Source organism: Cricetulus griseus, chromosome 8 (assembly GCF_003668045.3).
Source record: "Cricetulus griseus strain 17A/GY chromosome 8, alternate assembly CriGri-PICRH-1.0, whole genome shotgun sequence".
NCBI lineage: Eukaryota > Metazoa > Chordata > Mammalia > Rodentia > Cricetidae > Cricetulus > Cricetulus griseus.
In genome coordinates, this window is record NC_048601.1 from 98,501,518 (window position 1) to 98,523,465 (window position 21,948).

At 43.9% G+C, this 21,948-nt stretch overlaps 1 protein-coding gene across 1 annotated transcript; it reads right to left on the reverse strand.

The window, feature by feature from the left end:
• Positions 1 to 58: 58 nt before the first annotated feature.
• Positions 59 to 20,536, reverse strand: LOC100772245 (GTPase IMAP family member 7). The gene is made up of 2 exons (XM_035449061.1): positions 19,670 to 20,536; positions 59 to 103 (listed from the first exon to the last, which is right to left on the reverse strand). The coding sequence occupies exons 1-2, from the start codon at positions 20,534 to 20,536 to the stop codon at positions 59 to 61; spliced, it is 912 nt and encodes a 303-aa protein (XP_035304952.1).
• Positions 20,537 to 21,948: the final 1,412 nt, after the last annotated feature.

Below are 21,948 nucleotides of genomic sequence, written 5' to 3' on the forward strand. Positions count from 1 at the left end.
TCTGACACAAGTGGGACATTTCTCATGAGGCTAATCACAGTCAGCATTTGAAAATGAGCTACTTCTCAAACTCTTCATTGTAGACGTGAAGAAACTGCGAGGCCTGTAGTTGGACAAACTTGAAATCATGAAGTGAAGGTGTGAGAAACACAGAAGTATCTTTTGTGTTTGCTGAATGTTCATTTGAAGAATGGTGTCTTCTAAACTGTGCTTTGTTCCTGGAAGAGGATCTAGAATAGATTTCTCTTACCGTATGAAAGTAGTGTGGGAAGAGACGAGTTTTGTTAATCAAGAATGTGTGTACTCCTAAAACTTCCTCTGAACATGCTCAAGTTGAAATCCAGACCATCACTCCAGCATCTGGAAGCCTGCTCTTGCCTGTGCCGCACACAGGGCAAGCACTGCACGGTGCTTGCAAAAGCAGGTGTGTAGGCAGCAGACACTTTGGTCTCACAGCCAAGCCCCCTCTTAACCCCAGCTCACAGGCTCAGGCTCACCTTTCTTGGTGACAGACTCTGAAGTGGCCCCGGCCTCCTGCCTTCCCTTCAACGGTGAATGCAGAGGTCTCTGGGTGCTGAGGGCGGAGCAGAGAGGAAGTCACTGGGCTGCCTGGGTCTCAGAGATCAGGAAACTGAGAGAAAGGCCGGATGAAGATGACTTAAAGAGACAGAAACATTTGCCATGCAGTTGTGGTCTTGGCATTTTCCTCATGGAATCAATCACAGTGACCAAGGGGTGCCTGTGTCCAACAACAGTAGCACCCAAAATGTTGCCGTAGCCAAGGAAGGAAAGGAAGACCTAGGGCCCTGAGGTCCCACTCTACCCTAGAATTGGTTACTGCTGATCTTCAGTTCTTCATTGCTCTTTAAGGATTTCTCTTACTATAAATTAGTCTCCAGGCTGAGACAGGAGGATGACAAATTTAAAAGCACTCTAAGGTGTTTAAGAAGACCCTTTCTTGCTGGAGGTGTATAGCTTTAATCCCAACACTTGGGGATCAGAGGCAGGTGGATCTCTATGAATCCACAGCCAGCCTGGTCCACAAAGTGAGTTCCAGAACAGCCAGAACTGCTACAAACAGAAACACTGTCCCCAAAAACAAAAACAAACAACAAAACAAAACAAAAAGCCAAAACAACAACAAAAAAACCCGACTCTTATCTCAAAAAAAGACAAAACACCAAAGGCTAGGGGTGTAACTCATTGATAATACACAAGGTCCTGGGATCTATGCCTAGTACTTAAGTTAAAAAAAAAAAAAGGAAAAATTTACAAGAGTAGAATAACTAATGTCACTAAGACTGATATTGATTATTAGTGGTTAATTTTTAAATCAGTATACACATACTTCATTTATTCCTATTTCACTAAATAAAGGCTTTTATCAGAGATGTGAGCTATTTTTAAATATCTTTTGATGGTGATTGGAGTAATCACATGATTTTTTCTTTTAATCTATCAATATTATAAACTATGTTGCTCCTATATGTATACTTATGTATGTGTGTATGTATATTTGTGTGTGTGGGCACGCGCGTACATTTGCGTGTGCATGTGTGAAGACTTGGTTCCAAGATTTGTGGACTGTTGAGGTGGGGGACAGAGTGATGATGAAAGGAGCCACTAGGGATTCCTCTTGAGATTTATGGACGAGAGAGGAAGGAAAGAGCAGGACTGGGCAAAGACAAGTTAGACTGAGACACGACTCCACATGGCACTCTGCAGTTTGCACTGACCTTGAGATTGAAGAAGAGGCTACCGGACTTTATAAATCTATCAGCTGGTTATTGGATGCAAACTTCCCCTGGAGAAAATGCTTAACCTAGAGGAATTCCTCTTCAGAAGATGCCAGCCTCTGGGCAAGGGTGAAGCCACACAGTGGGGACGGCCAGCTGTTCAGCTGAAGGGAGAGACTGTCCCTGGGCTGTGCCTATAGGTTAGGCATGCTAATATAATTTCTCTTTTTCCACCGAGGTTCCCAACAAGCACAGACATGTCCAACTCTAGGGAGACTGAGGCAGGAAGTACCGTGAGATTAAGGCCAGTCTAGGCAACTTAGGAAGTCCCTGTCTCAAAATAAAAACTCAAAAGGGGTCTGTGGATATAGCACAGTGGCATCGTGCTTACCTAACCTGTGTGAGGCCCTAGGTTCAATCCTCACTAGAGAGGGTGGCAACATCCTCAAGGAAGCTTCTTGTCCCGCCCTCTCCACTCTCGCCCTGTAACACCAAACTTAGAAGGAATACTGTCCCTGTGTCCTATACCATCTAGCCATGTGACCACAGACAAGACAGAAGCGAGGAAGAAGGAACAGACCATGGCTGAAAGAATGAGCAGGGCTTACTGAACTACTGAATTCACAATAATTCATTTTATTCTTGTGGTTTAAAGCAATTCTGGGAAATGATTCAAACCGCAGACATATTAAGACATTATTGACAACTGTCTGTGGTCTCTTGCACAACCCCTGTTTGTGAAGAATTTCTGCTTAACCACGAATTCTGTGATGATGGCAATGTTCCCAGGGCTCGTTTTGCAGTGTGGTTAGAGTGATAGGGAGGCTGTACTGTACATTTTAGTTCATATGATTAAATAGCGAATTCATGTGTCTGTAGCTACCATTTGAGTAGCAGTAATCATATTTATTTTTCAGTGCTGGATTGAACGTGCATGCTAGGCAACTGTATCTCTGGCCCTCTTTTGTACCTCTCATTATAAGAGGCAGAACTCTCACTAAGTTGCCCAAGCTAGCCTTGAACTTTCTCTGCAGCTGAGGCATGCCTTCGTCTTGCCATCTTCCTGCCTCAGACTCCCCAGGTAACTGGTGTTACAGGCCTGCGTCACCAGGCTTGCTAAAGGCATACTTTTTAGCAAGATGATACAGAATACTGTTTGTGGTGAGGGAGGAGGCGCAGGTGAAGTGTGATAAAAATTGCAAAGCAAAAATAACAATGGATTTAGTATTTTTAAAAGTCCCAAGCTGTGGTGGAGAGGTGTGATCCTGGCAAGTTTTACAGCCTGCTTTCTTTGGGGAAATTTTAGACTCGCCTTGGATGATTATGAGTTAAGAGGATATCTAATCCGAACATACCCCACAAAATGTCCCAACTCTCATGATGAGAACATTTGCTACAAGTTTATTGCATTCAGTTCCCCCACCCCCACCCGACAGAATATGGCTGTGTTCTCCAGCGAGGAGGTCTCCGTTGCCTGCCACCCCCTTGCTTCTTTCTGCTAAGAGGCTACTTCAAGTCGATTTTGACTAAGTTTGCTTTGAATCCTGAGATTTTGCACATTGGGAAGTAAAACGGGTTTTCTATGAACAATGGGGACAGCTTACTGCTGGCTGTCTCAGTTCCACAGAAGAGACAGGTTTCAAAGGCAAACACCCCCAGGGGCAACTGTGAGAATGCAGTGACATTACTGGGAGGTGGGTGCTGCTAACACAGGAAGCACAAAGATTTGTCTCTTGTGAGTTTCCCATCTGTGATGTCAGGTGTAAGTCACTGTTTTTTCTTGAAGGTCAAGGGTCATGATATAAAGACAGCAGCCACTTCCTTGGATCAGTTCATGGACAAAGCTTGGGCAGGGAGGGTTAGCACCACGTCCTGCTTCAGTGTGGCATCCTCACACTCCACAGACAGCCATCTCCTTCTTCTCACCCAAACCTCTTTTAAATACATGCTAAGGAGTAGATGAACACATATTAAGTGGTCCGTTTCATTTGTGAATTAGGGGCTGGGGAGATGGCTCATCGATTAAGAGCACTTGCTACTCTTGCCGAGGAGCTGGTTCAGCTCCCACAGGATGGCTCATGACCATTCATAACTGACTATTCGTAACTCCAGTTCTAGGGGCTCTAATGCCCTCTCCTGCCCTCCACCCTCTTCTGACCTCTATGGGAACCAGGCATGCATGTGGTACACACGTATACATGCAGGCAAAACACTCACACACACACACACACACACACACACACACACACACACACACAGAGAGAGAGAGAGAAGTCTTTATCTGTGAATTCATGTGATGTCATTCTTCATATGAACCCACTCTTATATTGGATCTATTTTTTGCAGAGGTGTAGTAGAAAAAATGAAGGCATTCAAGCCATCACCCACTGTAGGCAAACTTACAAGGTTAGTGCTTATCCAATACATGGCAAACTGTTCGACTGGCTCATGATTTCCTTATACCTTATAGACACCCTTGATATATTTATTGTTAGAGTTGCTTGAGACTGATTTAGAGATGTTTGGATGAAATTATTAGGGCTTTGCAAAGTCTGGGGAATGTAATGATGGCTTCCTTCCTCAAGACTACAATGTAGGTCTTTTCAATCTAGAGTTTTGTTATGTGACTTTACATTGGATGTGTTCTATTCAGAAAAGGGGGCCTCTAGTGTCAACTACAGTGTGGTGGGAATGGAGAAGGTTTGGAGGGAGTGATGAGTGGGTCAGGGCTTCTGTCTTCAGGGCTGGCAAACAAGTCCTTAAAGGCACATGCAAGGTAGTTCTTCCTAAAGTTCTGTTTGAGCATGCTCAGAGCCCTTACTTCAGTGAGTAGACTTGGCAGGGCTGCTATGATGATGCAATGGGCTATTTAAATGAAATCTTTGTGCATCTGTGAACTCAGAGTCTCACACAGAATCTGCCTTCCCTGTTATTAGCCCAATCATGAACAGAGCCAAGCAATGCTACCTTTAGACTCCTCTGACTTTACAATGCTCTTGTGGTCTTGGGGAAGCAATGACACTTGGGGACGAATGACACTGCCTTGGGAAGGTGTGAGAGATCCCACTCCCATCTCCACCTTGGAGAACCTAGGAACAGGTGACAACCAGAGGCTCAAGCATGCCACATCATTTAACTGTCTCTGCTATCTGTGGTTGTTTGGACCACTTTCGCTGAGCCTCAGCAGAACTCACTCCTGATACAGAAAATATTGAGTGTAATGAAATTATCATATGTCCTCAGATTTTAGAGTGACTTTTAGTGGAGGAACAGGTTGCCTAAGTTGGCTTCTTCAAGGAGAACCAGTTAACAATTCATATGTGCACTTATAAGTTTGATAAATGTTACTGAGCTGCTTAACAATAAAAACATTAGCAAAATGCATTTCACTATCATCTTATTAATGTTATTTTTCTCAAATCTTTGCTCATCATTTTATCTTTACCAATATAACAGATGAATTTTTCATTGTGATTTTCATACAAATTGCTCAATGTGGAAGTAGTTGAATCATTTTAATATGCTAAGAACAGTGTCTATTGATATCCATGTTACACATGACAGTTTCTCAGTTCTGCTGTTGGTTATTTTGGTGTTTATTTATAGAGGTACATTTTTATAGGCTCAAGTGATGGACAGCTTGTCTTGTCCTCTTGATTCTTCCACTGTTAGTTTATTGCAGCTAATATCTAGAAGAATGTTAATAGTGGCAGTGACCTGCATATCATCTTCCTGGTGTCTGTGGCATAACATCAGTGTTTCTTATTAAACAAGATAATGACTGTGGAAGCCAGGTGGTGGTGGCATAAACCTTTAATCCCAGCACTTGACGGCAGAGGTAGGCGAGTATCTGTGAGTTTGAGACCAGACTGGTCTACAAGAGCAAGTTCCAGGACAGCCTCCAAAGCTACACAGAGAGACCCTGTCTCAAAAAAAAAAATAAGATAGTGACTGTGATTGAGATGGAAAACTTGGCTACAGGTAAGAGGGTAACCATTTATAGTTTTAACTTCATTAATTACCATTCAGCCGATAAGGAGGTGATCAATGTGCACTGCTTCACAGCTTGGTGATGCTTTAAGTGATAAGGAAATATTTTCAAATATCAAATATTGTTTGATCCCCATAGGACATGTCTCAGTCATTTAAGGCTGGATTCTGTTAATTGGCTAGTTTTTAGCTTATTTAGTTTTTGGCATTGATATTAATAAATGATCTTGTCCACTTCTAGTTTAGAGCAATTCTCTATTTTTTAAAAATCCAGTTTCTTATTGTTATGGGCATGGTGGTTTCCCTGTCTTCACATCTGTGCTCCACAGGCATACAGTACCCATGAGGCCAGAAGAGGGCATCAGGTCCCCAGAACTGGACTTTTAAATGGTTGTGAGCTGCCACGTGGGTGCTAGGAGTTGACCTGTGGTCCTTTGACAGAGCACCAGGCACTTTTAGCTGCTGAGCCATCTCCCCAGTCCCCAGTTCCTAGCTCTTCCATCACCTTAGTTGCATCTGAACCTGGTTCAGGAAAGCAGAAATGCCATCTCACTTCCAGACATCTCAACTGTGGTACTTTTCTGACTGTTCTCCCATCCTGGAGGCTTCTTCCGCTATCTTTTCAGAAACACTTTCTCATCACCCCCCTGCCCCCCATGTCTGCTTCATTCCTCTGCTAGGCATACCGTTGAAGAGACTTTATCATGGTGGGTGTTATAAAGAAGAACTCTGTGAGCGCCCACTAGCTGGGGTCAGCCGTCTCTGTGGTTTCCCCATCACGCTCTTGACGCCCTTGCTCATATGATTCCTCCTCCCTCTCTTCAACTGGACTCCAGGAGCTCAGCCCAGTGCTTGGCTGTGGTCACTGCATCTGCTCCCATCAGTTACTGGATGCAGGTTCTACGATGACAATTCGGGTGGTCACTAATCTGATTAAAGGGGAAGGCTCATTCAGACACCCTCTCCACTACTGCTAGGAGTCTCAGCTGGGATCATCCTTGTGGATTCCTGAGAATTTCTTTAGCACCAGGTTTCTCCCTAACTCCTCTATCAGTGAATATGGACTGACAGCTGGGGAACCTGCATGGGACCAAACTAGACCCTCTGAATGTAGGTGACAGTTATGTGGCTTGATCTGTTGGGAGAGGCACCAGGACCTATCCCAGGTGCACAAACTGGCTTTTTGGAGCTCATTCCCTATGGCGTGATACCTTGATCAGCCTTGTTACGGCGGTGAGGGGCCTGGTCCTGCCTCAACTTGGTATGCCAGAGCTTGTTGACTCCCCAAGGCAGGCCCTACTCCTTCTTAGGCGTGGATGGGGGGTGGGAAGGGGGAAGTGGAGGGAGAGAAGGAGAGAGAGGGAACTGGGGTTGGTATGTAAAATGAAAAATAAATTTTTAAAATTAAAAAGAATGAAATAATACTAAATTTGAAGTTCTCAAAAAAGAGGACTTCTGGGGTGCTGTGGGGGTTGCAGGGTTGGTGGCAGTCTGAAAACAAAGACACTCTCAGACTGTCAAAGGGATCAAAGGGCCAGATCTACAGATGGACATCAGGACATGAGCTAGTTCGGGCACATGGGTCCTGACATTTTTCTCATGTAAAATAAAAAATCACCTCAGGGTTAGTCACACCCTTTCCCCCTCACTGTGCTTCACAGAAACTGGGTTCTGGTTCTCTCACGGGGACCCTGCTCCACTTCTCGTGTCTTCACCGGCCTCCTTATCGAATGTGAACAGGTGATTGTGGTCAAAGTGAGCAGAGGCGCTGAGGCCACTGAGAAGGCTCATGGGCTTCTCACCTGCTCTTTCTCCTCCGCTCAGAAGCTCATCAGCAACCACCATTTCCTCCCCAAATAGGCTGTGAAAGCCCCTTCTATTTTGACTTCTTATCTTTCCCGAGTTCAACTATACTGTAAGATGAACTCTACGGTTAGGTGGTTGGCCACGTGTGAAAAATAACTGCTACGAGTTCAATGTGTGAAGAAAACCATGAGATGGCTGCTGCAGAGTCCTCGAAGATGGCAGAGGACAGTCCTTCCGTGTGAGCAGAGGGTCAAAAATCCTCCTCTGACAAAGCATGTGCCAGCCACCCACTGGCCTCATGTTTATGAGTAAACATTTTCCATGAGCACAATGACTAGACAAAACAAAAAGAAAGCTCAGGTAGAGACTGGGATAAAGCTCGAAGCAGCTGAATAAAGTAAAAATGAACCAACTGAAGCTTCAAGGACTCGAGTCCCTAAATGCTGGCTGTCTGCTGGCAGTTGTGTTGGTTTGACCCGTGGCCTGTTACTCTTGGATACACAGCACCATGTGAAAGAGAAGAGCTCTGCACTCTTGACTAAGAGTGTGGGCTTGAATATCACCTACTTAAGACGCTGGATCAAATAGCACACTCCAAAAGGAAGTGAAAGACCTCTGCAAAGAAAATTTAAAACAGCAATGAAATAAATTGAAAAAAGACACATTACAGAGATACACACACAGACACAGCTGTACACATATGTGTGCATGCACACACACACATGGCCATGTTCATGACTTGGAGAAAATATAGCTTGAATGTTGGTGTTATCCAAACTACTTTACACACACAGCACAGTCCTCATCAAAATTCTAATGATATTCTTCAGACAATGAACAAAAGCAATGCAAAAATTCATATGTAAACACAAACGATCCCTACATGGACAAAGCCATCATGCACAAAAACGCCACGTACCTGGTTTCGAAAAAAAAATTTACAACATAGCCATTGGAACAGAAAAGTATAATGTTGACATAAAAACAAACATATAGACTAGTAGAACACAACTGATCCAGAAATAAAGTCACACATTTTCAGCCTGATTCTTGACAGAAGTGCCAAAAATAGACATTGGAGAAAGGACAGTCTGTTGTTGGTTTTTTGTGTTTTACTTTTCTCTTTGGTTCTTTTTGGGGTCAGCCAAACCCTATTTTTCCAGACAGGGTTTTTTTCTGTAGCTTTGGAGCCTGTCCTGGAACTGGCTCTATAGACCAGGCTGGCCTCACACTCACAGAAATCTGTCTGCCTCCTGAGGGCTGGGATTAAAGGCATGCACCACCACTGCCCAGAGCAGGTTTATTCTTACTTATGAATGCCCAGCCTTAGCTTGGCTTATTTCTATCCAACTTTTCTTAAATTATCCCATATATCTTTTGCCTCTGGGCTTTTATCTTTCTCTATTCCTGTATATCTTTCCTTATTTCTTACTCCACGGCTGGCTGTGTAGCTGTGTGACTGGCCCCTGATGTTCTCCTCCTCCTCTTGCTCCTAGATCTTCTCTCCCCAGAGTTCTCCTCCTATTTATTTTCTCTGCCTGTCAGCCCTCCCTATCCTTTCCCCTGCGTTGCTATTGGCTGTGCAGCTCTTTATTAGAACAATCAGGTGTTTTAGAGAGGGAAAGTAACACAGCTTCACAGAGTTAAACAAACACAACATAAAAGAATACAACACATCTTTGCATCATTAAGCAAATGTTCCACAGCACAAACAAATGTAATGTATCTTAAAATCATATTCCGAAACAGCCCTTTTTAACAAACAGCACCTCCAAAAAACTGGATATTTACATACAGAAGATTGGAACTTTGCCCTTATCTGTTATCCAACATTAAAACAACAACAACAAACTTAAAATGAGTTAAAGGCCTAGATACAAGACCTGAAACTCTGAAATTACTAGAACAAAATATACAGAAAATGCTTCAAGAGATTGATATTGAGAGTAAGTGTTCTGTTTCTGACCCCAAAGTGAGATTATATCATAGAAAATAAACAGAATGAAGAGGTACCACACAAAGCAGGAGAACACAGTTGCTTTAGTATCTGCATCATATAAGGAATAACCACAGAGAACAAGTAAAATCAGAACAAGAAATGGGCCAAATAGATGCTTCTCAGAAGACCTACAAGGAGCCAACACATATACAAAAAATCCTCAGTATGATTTATCTTGATGGAAAGGCAAACCAAAGCAATGAAATGCCATTTGTCTAAATTAGAACGGACATTATAAAACAGCAAAGAGTAACAATTGCGGGTGAAGCATGATGGGGGCATGTTAGCCAGCACAGCCACCATGTCGAACAGTGGGATTCTTCCAAACACTAGAAATCAATGTAGCACATGATACAGAGATTCCACATGGGGCTGCATATTCAAAGGGAATGATATAAGAATATCAGAGAGATACTTGCGTGCTCTTGTTTATTGGAGCAGTATTCACAATAGATGAGATACTGAATCAGTGTAGGTGCTCAAAAAATGGATGGATAAAAAGAATGTGGTGTGTGTGTGTGTGTGTGTGTGTTTCATTCAACCATAAAGGAAATCCTGTTATTTACAGCAAAATGGATGTATAAAAATAAATACTACACATGGGTATTTTTTTAAATCAATCTGAATATAAACTGGTGACTACAGAGTTTGGGAAGTATGTGGATTTGGTCAGGACACAGTATGTGTGTACATGTAAATGTCGAACCACTAATATTAAAAGCAATGTCAGGAAAACAAAAAGGTAGCAGGGCTCACTCTCCTAACTTTGTCTTTCTCCTGCCTGGTACAGGGCTGCCAAGCCTCTGCCTGCATCACTTGAGGGCCTGGAAGCTCTGGTTCCTGTGGCTGCTCTTGGCCACTAAGTCCAAATATTGGGCAAAAGCCTGGAGATTTGGATGAACAACAAGACTCTTGGTCCTTTTCTGAGAGAATGTCTCTCACCTTTATTGTGGAGCAGCCTTATATACAAACTGACAAAAACCCCAGGTGAAAGGGTTCACAACAGGATACTGATCCTATTAGGGTGAGTTCAGATAAACAGGAGGTACCTGTGGTTATGCTAGAAAACAACACTTAGAGACCCGGTGGAGGCTGGGTCCCAACATCTCCCCCTGTTTTATATATAACAAAACAGTGACAAAGTAAGAACTATAAGAATTTAACCATTCTATCTTAGTGTGTTACTATAACTATCTATCTTTAACTCCATCAAAGACCATAGAACAATAATATATAAACTCTAGAAATGACAGACACATCTTCCTTCCTAGACAGTCACCTAAAGTTTTTTGGTAATGTTGGGGCATCCATTTTTAGCCTACAGGTCACAATGTGTCTGACAGATTTCTCGGTAAAGCAGAGAAAGCCAACTGCATTGGCAGTTTGTCACCTTTTTTTGTATCCTGTAGATATCTGGCAGACTCTTCCATGAAGCCAGAACCTTTTATGACTGTCCATCTTGTTTCAGTAGTCACTTTCCTGTGGGCACTGTTTGACCAGTGTATAAAGCAACAGTCAAACAATTTAGGCAGGAGCAGCATTTTTCCCAAATGGCTGGTCTTGCCATATCAAAGGCAAACTTTACTTCTTTGATGCCCATCTTCCTCTCAGATGTAACTGCTGTGCCAGGAGAAGTTGTATCTCACTGTCAAGAAAAACCCTAAACCATTTAAATGCCATATATTCCATAGGTCTTTGAATGGTTTGAAGAATATCTATATATCTAGAAAACCTAACTAATATCAACAAATGAAGATCCATTTCAATACAAAGTATCAACAAATGAGGATCCATTTTAATATAAAGTATTATTTCTATATCCTATTTCTCTTTTTTCCTTTAAAAAGTGATTGACTGTGACCATTACCATTTCTAACTGACCAGATATAAATGAAAACAAATATAAGGATCACCTGGGCCACTGCTTCCTGGGGTCCTGCCCCATGAAACCATACCAGTATGAAAGGAATCCACAGCTCTTCACCCTCCGTGGAAAAAAAGCAGAAATTTCTCTCCCACGTAACCTGTACTTTAACAACTGTTGTTCCTTCTCCAGCAATTAATTATTTAAAGACAACATAATAGCATTCTTTTGCTAACAGTCACATATTTACGATCATACTTTATATATACATATGTGTGGGCATACCATATATACAGAAAATACATACATCTTTTGAACAAAATTCACAAAGGAGAGAAGGTGTTGGGGGATGGCCATCCTTACCATAGCTTGGCATCTCTGGAGGGTCTTGAGGACTGCCGCATCTTTGTGCATTCCTGTATGGTCTTTTGTAGGGATTGGGTCTATTCTTTATCTGTTTGGACATATTCTCCTTTCTCATCTGATGTGACAATGATGTGGATGGCTTGTGTTGAGGGCTCGGGGAAGGCGGCTGGAAGTCTGAGGCTATGTAATTCACATTATCAGTACTCTTTTTTGGAGCTGGGTTGTTAGTGTGACTGGGTACAGGGGATGAAGACATTGAGTTCTGTATAGGGACACAGTTTTTCCTCATTGTCTCCAGAGTCTGTGATGGAGATGGAACGGCAGTACTGGGAGGAGCTGGGGTTAAAGGTGTGGTTGACCGTGGACCAAGATATGGTGACAGGAGACTTGAAAGGGAGCTCATTGATAACAGTGTTGTTTCTCAGGTCAAGTGGTTCTGGCTTTGGCCAGGCTTGAGGTTGTGATAGACCGGGGGTGGCTGGATCTGTTTCCTCGACTGGCAATGTGATGGGGAATTGTGTTCACGGGGATGTCAGAACCTGGGGTTACAGGCACATATTTGTCATCAGAGCTGGCATTATCTGGTAAACATACGATAGTCTTTTTTGGAGATTTACCATACCAGTAGGTGTTGTTTTTTTTTTTTTTTTTTGCCTCGTGTTGGGTACATGTAGTCATTGACTTGAGGTCTTTGTTGAGGGCTGTCCCTGTAAGGTGTCTTGGGGGGCAGTGGTGGGGGACCTATGGCTGAGTCCACTGGGAGGTCTCTAAATTTTCTACACGGGGTGTTTCTGGGTGTCTTGAAGGTGTACACATCCTCACTATCTGTCGCAGACCCTGTGAGGCAGCCCTTGGTGTGGCTGTGTGAAGCCAGGCTATGGGGCAGGTCAAAACCACTGTATTGGCTTAGGAAGGATACAGAAGCCATGGACCTGACTGCTGACTCTGTTGATACAGTGTCTATTGCCCTGAGCAAGTTTTTGTGTAGCTGTATCACTCTCCTGTAGGGTTCTCTGAGAGAAGCTGGCATTTCTTGTATTTTTTGTTATTTGACTTATGTATTGGTCTAAGTGTTGATGCTCCTGAGGTGCACTGGTGGACAAGGCAGTCTGGATGTGGCTTGGCAGAGGTAGCTGGCTAGAGTGTGAAAGGGCTGAGGACCTTCGTGTTCGGAGCAGGGTCTGACTGGAGCTGTTGAATTCAGCTGGTGAGGAGCGGAGACTATGACTGGCTGAAGAAAGGTTTCTTAGGGAGTCTGTGCTCACTTTAGTCTGACTGAAGCCGCAGATCTGGCAGATGCTCTGGACCCACCTATTCATGTCAGCCTCTGTCTCAGCCACCAGGTAGAAGGTGCGCTCATTGGTCTTGATATTAAACATAAAACTCTTTAGGAGCTCTTTTTTGTTGAAAGTCACTTGTATATCTACACCCAACTGGTAACAGAAGTTTAGGTTGATGATCCGCAGGGGTTTCTTGGAGTGTTTATTTTTATAGTATTTTAGAACATCTGGGTTACCATTCATTTGACCAATCTGCAGGATAAACCAGCATTTTTTCCAAGCATAGTGTCCCAACTTTTTCTCAGGAGGTGATTTCTCCAGTCAGCCTGTGCACACCACATCATTGTCTGTTGACGGGAGCCCACAGCAGACTTGAGTGGACAAGGGCTTGGGCTGCTGGGTCAGCTGGCTGCTGGTGTGCAGCTCACAGGGGGAGGGATTCCTCAGTGGAGGATTTCCTGTATTTCTTCAATAATTTTTTAGCATTATTACTTAATCCAAAGTTAAAATGAAATCTTACCAGTACATTGTCTCTTTAAACTTTCTCTGTGTGATTGACTGTGATCTCTATTCCAATCCAAATCTCTTAGGAGTTCAGGTACCCCTTTTCCAGTGCCTTTAGAGCTCAACTCTCTTTGAAGTTGAGACACCCCCTTTTCCAGTACCTTTACAATCCAAATCTCTTAGGAGTTGAGGCACAGCCCTTTTAGTGCCTTTACAATCCAACTCAATTTGGAGTTGAGGCATCTATTATCTAGTACCTTTTTCTAATCCAACTCTCTTAGGAGTTGAGATACCTATTTTTTAGTACCTTTTGTAATACATCCTCATAACTCCTTACTTTCTTGTCAGCCTTCTGACAGTGATCTCTCAGGGTCCCCTTTCTTTCCTGCTCTTGGTGGGACCTCAAATTGTGGCTGCTCTTGGCCACTAAGTCTGAGTATTGGTCAATAGCCTGGAGATTTGGATAAACCTCAAGATGTCTGGTCCTTTTCTGAGAGAATGTCTCTCGCCTTTATTGTGGAGCAGCCTTATATACAAACTTACAAAAATCCCAGGTGAAAGGGGTCACAACAGGATACTGATCCTATTAGGGTGAGTTCAGATAAACAGGAGGTACCTGTGGTTATGCTGGAAAACAACTCTTAGAGACCCTGTGGAGGCTGGGTCCCAACAGGTTCCCAAGAAGCTGCTGGAACAGAAACTTCAAATTCACAACTTCTGTCCTGGGTTGTTGCCCTCACATGGACTACTGATACTGGCTTACTCCCCATATCCAATGGAACAGGTCCTGGGTTAGCTATGATTAGAGTGGAGAATTTGTTCCTAAGATAACTTTCTGGGTTTGCTTCTTACATGTGACATTTAGGCTGCGCTAAAGCTTGGACAAGAGTCTCCAAACACCCACATGGTGACTCCTTTATCTCCTGTCTATGGCTTTAATGGAGGTGATGGGACCATTAGGAGGTAAAGGCCAGTGAAAAGGAGTTGTCATTGGAGACGTGTCTTTGAAGCAGATATTGGTGCCCTTTGCCCTTCCTGTTTCTCCCTTTATTTTTTTGATTCTATGAGGCAGAGGTCTTCTCCACCACGTTTCCACCATAATGTATGGTAGTGCAACAAGCCCAAAGTCCTTGGGCCAAGCCAGCACCTCTGTGGAGGAATTTGCCTGAGAATTCATGCTTCAGAAGATCAAAGGTTTCCTTTTCTGGTGGAGGAAATGTCAGACACAGGCAAACTGCTCAGTTGAGAAGAATGAGGGCAGAAAGATCCGCATGTAAAGAAACCTCCCATGAGGCCTTCCACACTATGACAGGAATTCTAAATTCTACCAAGGTAGTTATACCGATGACAACAAAGGGAAGGGACACGAGCCCCGAGCCTTTGTTCTTCTTCTTTGAAACACAGGGACTCCCCATCGTCTATTTCCCTTCTCATATAAGTCATCATGGCTCATTCAGACTCCTTTGGTGGCCCAGTGACACCAGCTTTCCATGGGGGAGCCCTGGCCTTTCTGGAAGCACCTCAGTATTGTTCCTGTCCTTGGACCCCAGAAGAGCAGAACCAACGACCTGGGACCAGGGCTGCAGCTGTGGGCCTGATGCTTGCCTGCATTTTCTGCTCTTCGGCGAGGTATTATTAAACCTTTGAGCCCAACTTGCTGAAGGCAGGATTACAGTGGATCATGTTAAATCCCCTCCTCCTCTGACACCTAAAACTCTCAACTTCTAGGCATACTCAAGCAAGCAAGAAACCCTCATCCATGACATGGCCCAGTCTCCACAGTTGAACATGGTTAAAACTCCACAATGTATTTCTCAGGACTAGCAATCCCTCTTGGAGACCAGAGATACTGAGTGCGGAAGGTTCTGTGAAGCCAGGGTAAGGAGTCTGTCGGGGAGCAGCAATTTGGAACTTTGACTGTCATGGTTCCCCTCAGCCTTGCTGCATCGGAGACACTAATGAATAATTAAGACTGGGATTAGCACCCTGCCCCGGACCCTGGCACAAAGTATTAATATCCCAGGGGCGGGTCACACTGTGAGACACAGGATCAGTTCTTCCTGTCCCTCCAAGCCCCCTCAGCAAACACTGTACTCTGTCTTTGCACAGCCTCTGGCTTCTATCATGGAGGAAGCCCAGGCTCACGGGAGAGAGTAAACAGGAAGAAAGCAGTGGAGAACCGGCCGTGTTCACCCCACGTCCACACATGAGGTCAGCACAGCACTTAGCCTCCAATGCTTCCTGTCTTTCATAACTTCACAGCTTTACATGTTGGCTCCACTCAGAGCACGGCTCTCACCTCATTGTTTAGAGTGTACGTTTGTTCATCTTGACCTCTATGTGTCTGTGGGAGTCTGTGACCTCCATTTCTCAGAAAGGTCTCAAATTATGAAAACAAGATTTGTCTGCTGTCGTTTGCCTGTGGGTGTAGCCACACCACGCCTGCTATCTCCACCTAGGCCATTTCCTGTTTATCCACCTCCACCCTGATCACATAACAGCATGGTCACCCCACAGGGCAGTTAGAACAGAGCTGATATCTCTCCCCTTACATGGGATCCCTTGGACAATCTACCCATCCAATGCCTGGGATGAGTCATGGGCGTAGATGGGACACGGTAAGGGATTCCACTGAGATGTTTAAGGCTTCTCTACAGAGCCTCCTTCAGATGCCTCAGACTCTACTGGGTACTGGACCACAGTGAAATAAAAGAGGTTTCCTGACAAATTCAGAGTCTCACTCAGAAAAGAGCAACAGGGCACCTTTTTCCTCCCCAGGAGCAGGCAGAAGAACTTTATAGCTGTGGAATGTTCTTTCACGCTTGCCCTTCACTTGAGAAATTGGGTAGCATGGTTCTCAAAGTGTAAACTATTACTCCTCTTTTCTAGGTTGAGTGTATATTTTAAAGCCACAAAACCTTGAAAATCACACTGAAACCTATTTTTAAATTTAAAATTATAGGTGTCCATAAAAAACCATTGCAGATATCAACACACAGAAGCTGCACTAGCCCTGGGAAACAGCAAGCAGCTGTGGGGTGCAGGGACCCTTCTCTATTTATTGGGATTCACTTTTACCCAAAATGGAAACACAAGCAATTGTTAAACTTTAACATTTGGGGTTGTGTTGTCTGGACCTGGGTGTAGAGTTTTATAGCTTTCCAAATGTTCTAATATAAAAGAATATAGGTCTAGAGGGATGGTTCAGTGGTTAGAAACACTTGTTGCTCTTCCAGAGGAACCAAGTTAAGTTCCCAGCACCCATGTCAGGCAACCCCACAACTGTCTGGAACTCCAGCTCCAGGTCATGCAAAACCTCTGGCCTCTCACTCAACTTCACACAACCACATGCAGACACACTCCTGCACACAAACCTTAAAAAATAATGAAACAAATCATTAAAGATAAAAGACTCCAGTCGTTCAAAAATGAAACTTCTGCTGTGGAATGTTGCTGTATGGCGATGTATGCCTATAATCCAAATGCTCAGGAGGCTGGGGCAGGGAGAAGGATCGTGGCTTCCCAGGCCAGCCTTGGCAACTTAGTGAGACCCTGTGCCCAAAACAAAACAACAACAAAAGAGCTCTGTGATTGTGCAGTTGCCAGTGATGCTGGAGGCCTGGGGTCCATCCCCAGCACCACAATAGTAAGCAAACAAATTGATGACAAATGCCATGTATGACCTCATTAGTAATACAAAAAATTCAAGTGAACCATTCTATAAGATCTATATATAATTGTGTTATATAAATGGAGAAGATAGGGCCGGGCGTTGGTGGTGCACGCCTTTAATCCCAGCACTCGAGAGGCAGAGGCAGGTGGATCTCTGTGAGTTCAAGGCCAGCCTGGTCTCCAGAGCGAGTGCCAGGATAAGCTCTAGAGTTACACAGAGAAACCCTGTCTTGAAAAACCAATAAATAAATAAATAAATAAATAAATAAATAAATAAATGGAGAAGGATAAAGGAGAGGCTTCTGAGACAGAAGCATGTCCAGGGGTCTTAAGAAGTGGCCAGGTGAGATTGATGACTGACTTATATGCCACCTGATAGCCCTCATCCAGCAGCTGGTGGAAGTAGAAGCAGACACCCACAACTAATCACTGAACTGAATTGGAATCCAGTTGCAGAGAAGGACAAGTGATGAGCAAAGGGGTCCAGACCAGGCTGGTGAAACCCACAGAAACAGCTGACCTGAACATCGGGGAGCTCTTGGTACCCAGACTTATAGCTGGGAAACCAGCATGGGACTGATCCAGACCCCAGGAACATGGGTTTCAGTGAGGAAACCCATACACAGAGAGACAGACATTACCAAATTAAGGTAAAATTCACTCCTCCTAAGAAAATTGCTTATCACAGAGCCACTTATTCTGAGAAACAGTTACCTATTTGCTTAAAGAGTGTATAATTAATACTATTTACTTGACAATTTTTTGTGTGTACTCTACTGGGCTCTGCTAACCACGTGTTCATGGATAGCTTCTGGCTGTAAGAAAGCTCCCACTCCAATGGAGCAGGTGTTTGGAGTTGTGCTATTCCTGCCCCAGTGATGGTTTCCCAGGCTCATGGGCCCTCAGGGAGACTCAGGAATTAGCTGGAAGGAACCAGAGACCACAATGACTACATCAGTCTAACAGCAAACAACTGATTCTTAGTTGTCATTGGGAATATCTTAATCCTGTCAATTGTACAAAGAGGGCCAAGCTTAGAGAAAAGGGAATGGGTGTCAGGCATGAGCAAGAAGGTCCCACACCTGGAGTTGGGAGGAATCTGCTAGTCGGATTCTGAGCCATTCCTGCTGCCTGGGTGTTTGGGAGATGATTGTTTCTTTGAAATGTGTGTGATTCTATTTTTGTTTCTGGTCACCAATTAAACATTACTGATAGGCATGTTCTCATATCCTAATCAATCTTCACAAAAGACACAGAAAATGGGCAAATATTGAAAGAAAATTCTGAACAAAACTGAGCCACCCCATCTGAACTCGCAGAACAGTGGACACCTAACACCATATAGTCAAATGGGATATAGTACTCATTTGAGCATTGACCCTCAGGCGTGAGATCTAGGGCAGTTTCTCACAGCTGCACCAGCCCTGGGAAACAGTGAGGAGCTGTGGGGTGCCAGGACCATTCTCTATTTCCTGGGACTCAGTTTTATGCAAAATGGAAACACAAGCAATTGTTAAACTTCTAACATTTGGGGTTGTGTTGTCTGGACCTGGGTGTGAAGTTTTATAGCTTTGGAAACACTGGGAGAAACTGCCCTAGATGCTTTCTCCTCTCTCCTTATCCTTATGTCCCAGCCCTAAGCTATGCTCTGTGTGTCAGTAAATCATGTCCTGTAGGGGCAGAGGCTCTATGGAGTTAGGATTAAGCAACCCTAAGTGAGTGATTCCAAAGAGTTACAAAGGAAAGCATGGAGTTGATTCCTAGAGGAAACTGGTGTATCACGGTCATAGTTGAGAATTTGACTCTGAAATTCAGAACAAACACTTCTGTATTGTCCTAATACTATAAGATCGCCTTTAACAATAAAGTCACAATTACAAACTGATAAAGGTCTATGTTTTGACTTTTTGGTTAGTGTGACAAACATCTCACAGGAGCAACTTAAAGGAGCAGTGTTTATTTGGGCTCATAGTTACAGAGGCATCCTGGTCCGTCAGCATGAGGAAGGCAGGGCAAGCTAGCACAGGAGCTGAGTGTGGAGTGGGTGACACGATCTTGGAGACTCACACTGAGTCCTGAATTTGGTTCAGTGAATTCCCAGTTTTGCTATCTCTTAAGTTTGTTGGTGGCTATGGGAAAGGACCAGTAGGGAGAATGGTAGGGAATGAGACAGAGAAATTCTCAGAATGACTGAAGAAAAAATATATGTGCACAGACTACTTATGAAAAAATGCAACATTTTCTTTTCCTTTTCTTTCCTTTCTCTTCCTTTCCTTTCCTTTCTTTCTTTCTTTCTTTCTTTCTCTTTCTGTTTTTTTTTTTTTTGAGACAGTGTTTCTCTGTAGCTTTAGAGCCTGTCCTGGAAGTTACTCTGTAGACTAGGCTGGCCTCGAACTCACAGAGATCCACTTGCCTTTGCCTCAGGAGTGCCGGGATTAAAGGTTTGTGCTACCACCACATGCCATATTTTCAAAAGAATTTTCTTAACTCCTTCAACAATCTGGCTGAATATGTTATTCTCTGCTTCTTGTCTTATCTTTTTGTCATATTTTTCCTTAATTGCTTGTATCATGCCCTCTTTTTCCTGAGTACTAAGTTTCCCAAGATCATGCTCTTCCTGTGCTATTCTAATTTCATTCTCTTTTTGATGAGTGTAAAGTTTCCTCAGGGTCTCTTCTTCTTTCCTCAGCCTTTGCTCCACGTCCTTGTATATGGCATCAGAGAAGTAGACGCCGCCATTTTTCTGCACCATTGCTTCTACCAGCTCCACCAGCTCCCGCACCTGCATTTCCCTCTCAGCCTTCTCTGCTTTGTTGTTGATGGCCAGGCAGCGGCCGTCACACTCCTTGATGATGCTTTTTAGGTTTGTATCTGAGTCCGCTATGAAGTCACTTAGGATCTGGTCCTCCAGCTCGTCTTTGCGGGTGAACAAGACAACCATGTACTTCATGGCTGCCTCCCCAAAGATAGCCTTGATCCTAATAACAGTTTCTTGATCTTCCTCTGTGTAGCGACCAAGCCGCAGTACCAGGACGATGGCATGAGGCCCAGGGCAGGAGTAGAGGACACAGCGGCTGACTTCAATGCAGGTGGTTTCATGCTTTACCCTGGTGTCAAAGAGCCCTGGGGTGTCAACAACCAGGAGCTCTTTCTCCTCCCACTTGCGGGATGCTCGCTGACAGCTCTTAGTGACAGCATGGGGTGCAATTCTAGAAGCAAATGTCTTTTGCCCCAGGATAGTGTTTGCTGTGGCACTTTTCCCACTTCCTGTTTTCCCTACCAGAACAATCCTCAGAGAGTTGTCACTGGGCTCAGCCATAGTCTTTTCAGGAAGCTCTGGACTCCAGGTGCCTGAGTACATGCAAGGGGAGAAAGTGGTTTAGATAAACTGGAATCCACACTGACCCTTCTGACCTTTCTATCTTTTCCTTCAGCAAAGGTTCTCACACTAAGGGGCAATCGCAGAAAAACTGTGGGGTTTAGCAGCACAAAGTGTTTGGAGGTTGCCTGGCTCAGAACTGTGGGTGACCATCCCCCTTTAGGAGACTACTCAGAAGCTAATATCTGGATTTTAAATCACAATGTAACTGTGCACAAATAGGCCCTTTCCGTTTTGAACCAAGTGGCTGCAGGCAGTGAGATAGCCAAGGGAACCATGAAAGACATTACAAATTACTTCTTAAGCTCCTCATCGAAATGCACAGCTCCCCATAGCTTCTCAGAACAATTTTATTACATTAAACCCCGGGAGACTGGAGAATTCAGACACCATTCTCCCCCAGAACCCAGGGAAGGAAAGAAAGCTTCCACATGCCTCCTAGGAGGCAAATGAAACTCAGGGCCCAAAGGTGACAATGACTGAATAAAAACACAAGGAAATCTCACATACAATTATTAATACCAAGTCCTAATAAAATATTACCAAGATAGAATCTATAAACATGGTGCATTATGACAAGGTGGGGTTTCTGCAGAGTGACTGGGCTCATGAAGAGGAAGTTATGACGGTAACCCACCAGCCAGGGTTCACATACGAACACTGCAGAAAATGTGGACTGATGCAAGTTTATCCTACATGTTTATCCTTCTGTCTCCGTCTCCATCTTACTCATTGAGTCCCTAAGCTAGCTAGCAAGATATTAGTGGGGGAAAAATCTTTTCTACTAAAACCCAGATGTTTCCACCTCACTGCCCTAAGTATTTGAAGAACTAGACAGACAACTCAAATAGAGAGAGCAAGAAACAGAGAGACATTTTCACTATGCATAGAAAAACTGCAGACAAAACACTCGGTCAAATATTAGGCTCTATCCAGCAATCTGTTCCTTGAAGGCATATGGATCAGCATATGAACGGTCGCATTGAACAAATACCTAAATAACTTGCAAATATAATAGGTAATGACATCATAAGGAAAGTGCAAAGGTTAGAGTCAGCCTTGAGCACAGAAATTATATAAATACAGTACTCAGATATGAAATTCTCAAAACTCAAACACACATGCGCATACAGAGTGTAGATAGGTAAAGCGAGGGGTTGGCAAGATCGCTAGGTGTCTTTGCTGACTCTGCCTGCTAAGCGAGAGCAGTAAAAACCAGCCCCTCATGAGCTCTGATCTTGGTATCTACATCCCACCACTTAATGAAGGGTCCCTAGATGAGTGGTAATTCCTGGGTACACTTCTCATCCATATACTTAGCAGAAGTCTGAGCCTGCAGCAGCGCATGCCAT